The sequence below is a fragment of the Dendrobium catenatum genome, unplaced genomic scaffold (genome assembly GCF_001605985.2).
Source record: "Dendrobium catenatum unplaced genomic scaffold, ASM160598v2 fragScaff_scaffold_1089, whole genome shotgun sequence".
NCBI lineage: Eukaryota > Viridiplantae > Streptophyta > Magnoliopsida > Asparagales > Orchidaceae > Dendrobium > Dendrobium catenatum.
Genome location: NW_021319551.1, coordinates 1,941,307 through 1,947,075, shown reverse-complemented (window position 1 = coordinate 1,947,075; position 5,769 = coordinate 1,941,307). Strand labels below are relative to the sequence as shown.

The 5,769-nt window shown below is 36.7% G+C and overlaps 1 protein-coding gene across 1 annotated transcript; it reads right to left on the bottom strand.

Moving 5' to 3' along the window:
* Positions 1-895: 895 nt before the first annotated feature.
* LOC110093216 lies at positions 896-5,356 on the bottom strand. Its single transcript, XM_020818034.2, has 5 exons — positions 4,634-5,356; positions 3,426-3,893; positions 2,145-2,522; positions 1,999-2,066; positions 896-1,456 (listed from the first exon to the last, which is right to left on the bottom strand). The coding sequence occupies exons 1-5, from the start codon at positions 5,186-5,188 to the stop codon at positions 1,246-1,248; spliced, it is 1,680 nt and encodes a 559-aa protein (XP_020673693.1). The 5' UTR covers positions 5,189-5,356; the 3' UTR covers positions 896-1,245.
* Between the last annotated feature and the right edge of the window lie 413 nt (positions 5,357-5,769).

The following is a 5,769-nucleotide window of genomic DNA, read 5'->3' as shown; positions in this document are numbered from 1 at the left end:
CCATAACAATAATAGCTACCATATATTAATCAACCGCATACTCTCATTCATTTTTAATGTATTGCAATAAATAAAATATAATTGAACTTAATTTAGAAAATATCAAAATTACAAAATACTTAACAAGTTTGTAAGTCACTCAACAAAAATTATAAAATTTAAAACCATTATAACAAAATACATTTATAAATACACACAAAAATGCAATAACACATTATGAACACCTATGTACATAACAATTCAAACATATTACATTTTAAAAAGTACTAAAAAATAGAAAAACTATTCTTTAAAATTTATTAACAACATTTTAACACTCTTTAACTTTAAAGTATCTGCTCACTTCAATCTAATTGCACATTTAGTTCAATCTAATCATCAAATTGTGTGATTAACCCCAACTAAGGCTTCGTTTGGGACAACTTTTTTACTGCTTCTTAAAACAACTTTTTAGTACATAAATTTTTATTTTTGTACTAGAAAGTTACTTTAAGAAGCAGGAAGAAAGGGACGACGTAGCCTAAATCTACATCATTCATTTAATCTTTGGAGCAAAGATTATTCTCCCTTTACAAGTACAATTTCCCATAGCAAAAGGACCAATTTCAGTTAAAAGAACACAAAGGTTTAGAAGAAAAACGTTTGAAAACTCAACAGAACATCGAGTTATATAAGTCTCATATAACTCTAGCACAGAATGTAATAGTCTCTAATAGAGCTTTCTAAGAAGGCGACTTAGTTTTGATTCTTTGTAGACCTATTCTAGTACAAATATAAACTCACAATCCAAACAAGAACTTCCCGCCCGTACCCCGCACAGAATAATTTCTCTTACATTAGAAGGCAAATCAAGCAATGAATCTGTTATACAAGATGAACTGAGAACGAGGCTTAGTTCAAGCAAAACAAATCTCTAGCGTAGTGCAACTCTCATAAGCCTGGAATAATAGAACTACAACCAGAAACTGATGGACGACTAATTAAGCATACAAATATGTTAGTTGGATGATCCAAATCTCAAAACCAAGCTAGTAATTACATTCTACATTACAATACAACACATTCCCAAAATCAGGAACACAAATCAGACAAAAGTCACCATCAATGGTCTGTTAGCAACTGATCTCCTTACATCTAATAGAAGAAAAAACTGTACATACGAAGGTCAACAATACCTTCTGCAAAAGCTTGTTCTTGGGGGCAGAGAGGCTTTCATTATATGGGCACTACTTGACATTGAAGCAGCTAAGTAGGCATGAATGATGACATGGCTCTCCTGAAATCAAGAGATTTCAAGGCCGAATCAGGAAAGGGAGGGCCATCAGGGACCCATAAGCCATCCTTTCCAGGAAGAAGAATTTGCTGGTTTCTGGATCCTGCATTTGTGCTCTTCTCAGGACTCTCCTCTTTCTTTCTTTTCACAAAAGCAAAGAATTCTGCAACTTGCCGCGCATACCTTCACAAAATTAGAAAAGTAAAATCAGAGGGGAATGGATGCCATGGCAGCTCTTCTCATGAGGCAGCATCTGATGGAGGATTTAGTGACTTGGGTAGCAATAAACGTCCGAATTAACCTTGTACTTTATCATAAGCAGCAGGTCAAAATTAAATTTTCGCTGTGGTCTCTTCCCTCTCAGCTTATTTTTTAGTAAATGCATCATTTTTCTTATCAGCACCAAGTGTGTGATGTTTAAGGCTTTGTTTGGGATAGCTTTCTTACCGCTTCTTAAAGCAGCTTTCTGGTACAAAAGTTTTAATTTTTATACTAAAAAACTGCTTTAAGAAGCAGTAAAAAACTGCCTCAAACGAAGCCTAAGTCTCAAATAAAAAAAATCTATTGCGATTAATCATATTTAACAAATCTTATAACTGTATGTCATATTTATGAAAACTTGAGAATACTTCAGAAGACACCTGAGATATATCATTATTTTGATTTTTTTATCAAAATTAAGCAATTCAAGGTTGAGAATTCTAAATAGGAAGTGTAATACTCACTGTCTTTTAGCTTCAATATCTCGACTGAAATCTAAGTTGGGCTCACAATCCAGTACCAAAGCAGGAACCTGATCATAAACCGAGCATTAATGTCCAAATTACAAGAACACGTTATAGATGTTGAGGACATTGGTTGAGAACAATACCTTCTGAATACACGCGTGCATATGATTACCCTCTAAGTAGAATACACGATCTTTTATATCCGGATGCAATGAATTGTCAATATGGAAGGGCAATTGACTAACAGAAAGTACACCAAGGTTTCCACTTTGGAAGGGAAATAACCAGCTTTCATGTTTCTCATGCAGGTCTCTTAAATAGTCCAATGTCACACCACCCTCCTCTTCCCTTTTTCGCAGCAACATTCTTTTGTGGCAAGTATCAGGGCTAGCTCTCAAATAAATGAAACCATCAGGGATTAGTCCAGGCAGGCATGAGACAACAGGATCAAACCATGAATCATAGATGCTTATCTCCATCTCATTCATCCAATTTGCTTCATGAACAGATCGAACAAATACCTGCAAATAAAGAATTAACTTGACAGCTAAAAAGGCAATTAATCATAAAAATATACTCACATTAATTATGTAGGAAATAGGGCTGCAAACGAACCGAGCCGAGCTTTGGCCTGTTCGAGTTCGGGCTCGTTTGTCAGAATCGAGCACAAGCTTGGCTCGAAGCTCGTCGAGCTTCTTGGACACTTGTTCAAGCTCTAGCTCATTTAAAAAAAACATGTCCGAACCCAGTTCGAGTTCGTATTCGAGTTTGTTTGCCAAGCTGCTTGTCAAGCAGCTCATTAAACCAATCGAGCAGCTCGTTTTACATCCACCCTTAAAACCCACCCGACGCCCCACCAGCTGCCTGCTTTTCACCAAGACGCCACATGAGTTTGCTTTTATAAAGCATATTTATTCTTCTACAAGCGATGTGGGACTAAACCGCATACTTTTTTTTTTATTTGGTGATGCCATGGAGGAGAGAGAGAGCATGCAGGAGTTTAAAAAATGCAAAATATATAGAGAGAGGGCGGGAATTGAGAGAGAGAGGGCGGGAATACAAGATTTAATAAAATAAAATATATAATGGAGAGGAAAATTTTAAAATATTAAATTAGTAAAAATAAAAATATTAAAGTAGTAGACTAAATAGTATTTATTTTTAAAAATCTAATTGAGCTCTAATCGAGCTTCTTAGTCGAGGTGTTTGTTCACGAGCTTCTAAGCGAGACTATTCGTGAAAATAAATGAACTGAACAACGCGCTGTTCAAGCTCGTTCATTTAGCTATCGAGTATTTATCAAACGAACATGAACGAGCCCTTATCGAGCCGAGCCACGAGCAGCTCGTCGAACACTCGGTTCACTTGCAGCCCTAGTTAGAAAGAATAAAAAGGCAAAAATGACATCAGTTCAAAAAGTATACCATTCTATCACTGAAAACGCTTCTTTCCATCAGCCTTAGTGGCTTGATACCACCAGAAGATTCTCTTTCCTGCATTACCCGAGTTACAAACACATAGTTCTGGAAAGTGTATGCATATCTCTTTGGCTCAGAATAGAAAGCATCAAGAATATTGAAGTGATCTGGACCAATATCCTGCCATTTAGAGATGGGCTCTGGCACTATCTCTACAAGATCCCGTAGCTCAATTGTTTCATTGGCAATTCTTTGCAGAAAAGTTGTCTTTCCAACACTGATGTTTCCCTCAACACAGAATGTCAATCTTTTCTTCTGCGAAGGTTTCAGGTCAGTGTTCAGATCCTCTTGTTTTAATTCTTCATCAACACTCTCTTTTATGAAAGATGTTATACTTTCTGCATGATTTTTGTGAATGATCCCAACAGAGCTCTGCAAGAATTCAACCATTTTCTGGCTGGCTTTGCCATAATACTACAGACATGAAGGAGAAAATCAATATGTTAAAGATATGAATTGCAATCAACTGTGTAATCTTTTTAGTGTATACAATTATAGAACCATAAATTAACTTCATCACCATGAACGCATTCTTATATATCCTTAATAATTCAGTGGCATCATTTTAAAAAAATTCCTTTATGGAAGCATCCAAGGAGTATCCGTTAGGCCTAACAAAAAACATTAATAGGCATACAAAAGGGGAAGTGAAGATGGCTATTTCATAGTTAGTTATGATATTTGGGGGAGAAAAGTTTAAATCATCACATCAAAAAATAGCAATAAAGACCGCGAGTACATGCATGAAAAACGAGGTCAACACTTATTCATATGTTTCATTAAAATACCAACTTAATTTGGTGAAATGAAAGTAAATACCAATGGTAAATCAGAAAAAGCTTGCAATAATAATATAATATCAGATGTACAGCTAGGATGTCGGATCCATAAGCAAGTAAAGCCAGCACATTTACTAATTCAGAAGTCAATTAATCTTTTTTACAATTTCAGCTAAATGGAAATTGAAGAACCCAGTATCAAGCATAAAGAGCATCATGTGAAACAAACTTAAATTAAATGTCATGCAAACACTAAAACAGAACCATCAAACAAACCAGTCCCTAAATCCTCTGCATCAATACCACATTTGTTCTGAAAAAAAGAGCTAATTTCATCAACAATTTGAAGCAAATGGAGAAACAAAGAGCTCACACCTTGTCCTTATAAAACTGTTTAAGCTCATCAACACCACGAAATCCCTTATCCACCAGCTTCCTCAAATTCCTTGGACCAACCCCCGGGATGCTCAAAAGGTCCACGCTAGCAACCAACGCGTCTCCGGAGCTCCCACTCCTCTGCCTCCTTTGCGGCTGTACAGCCCTGCTACTCCTCTCGTTTGCCTCTTCGCTAATTTTCTCTGTACACTTCAAATCCTCCTCCGCATCTTCCGTGCTCCCTTTCTTCTCCCGACCCCTTAAACCCTCAGGATTTCTAAATCCCCTCCCCGCACTTCCAGCAAAAACCCCTGACGAGCACGGTTCACGAGCCTGCCTGAGCAGCGGGGACCATACGCGCCGGAGGAGGCGACTGCTGCCAACGTCGAGGAAGAAGCGATAGTTGAAGGAAGGCCGAAGCCAGAGACTTCCTTGACGGCCGTAGCCGGCAGTGGAAGCAGTGGGGTAGCGGAGGCGGAGAGCGGCGGTCATTGGGAGTTCAGGAAGAGGAATGGAGAAGGAAAGGCGGCTGCTTTCGCGCAAGAGCTTTTGCATGGTAGCTTCCGGTGACCGTGTTGCGGGTGGTCATGAAGAAGAAAGAGTGAGGAGTATGATGGACTGGTATGGCAGGGCTTAAGGGTTTTAGGTTAGGGTTTCGCTGAGGGTTTGTATGGGTTTTGAGAAGGGGGAGAACGAGTGTCAGGGTTTATTATGTCACGGAGAAGATATGCTTCCGGGAATATAGCGTTAGTTTTTTTTATTAATTTTGATTATCTCTTTTTTATTTTACTTTTACGTTAAAAAAGTAACTCATATCGCCAAAAATTATCTTGTTCAACTACTAATTTTGATGTATATTTAAATTAAATATTTTTAAAATTAAATTTGAAATCATTTAAATTTCAATTTCAACAAACTCATAACAAAATTGAGCATACCCAATGGGACCAAATTAATTAGGTCCAACTCAAGCCCAAATCAAAAAAAATCAAATGTCTAGAACATGTTAGAAAGCTTTAAAGGATTAATAAAATGATAAATTATATTATATATAAATATATATATATATATATATACATATATATATATAATATATATATATAATATATATATATAAAAAAACAAATATTCATTAG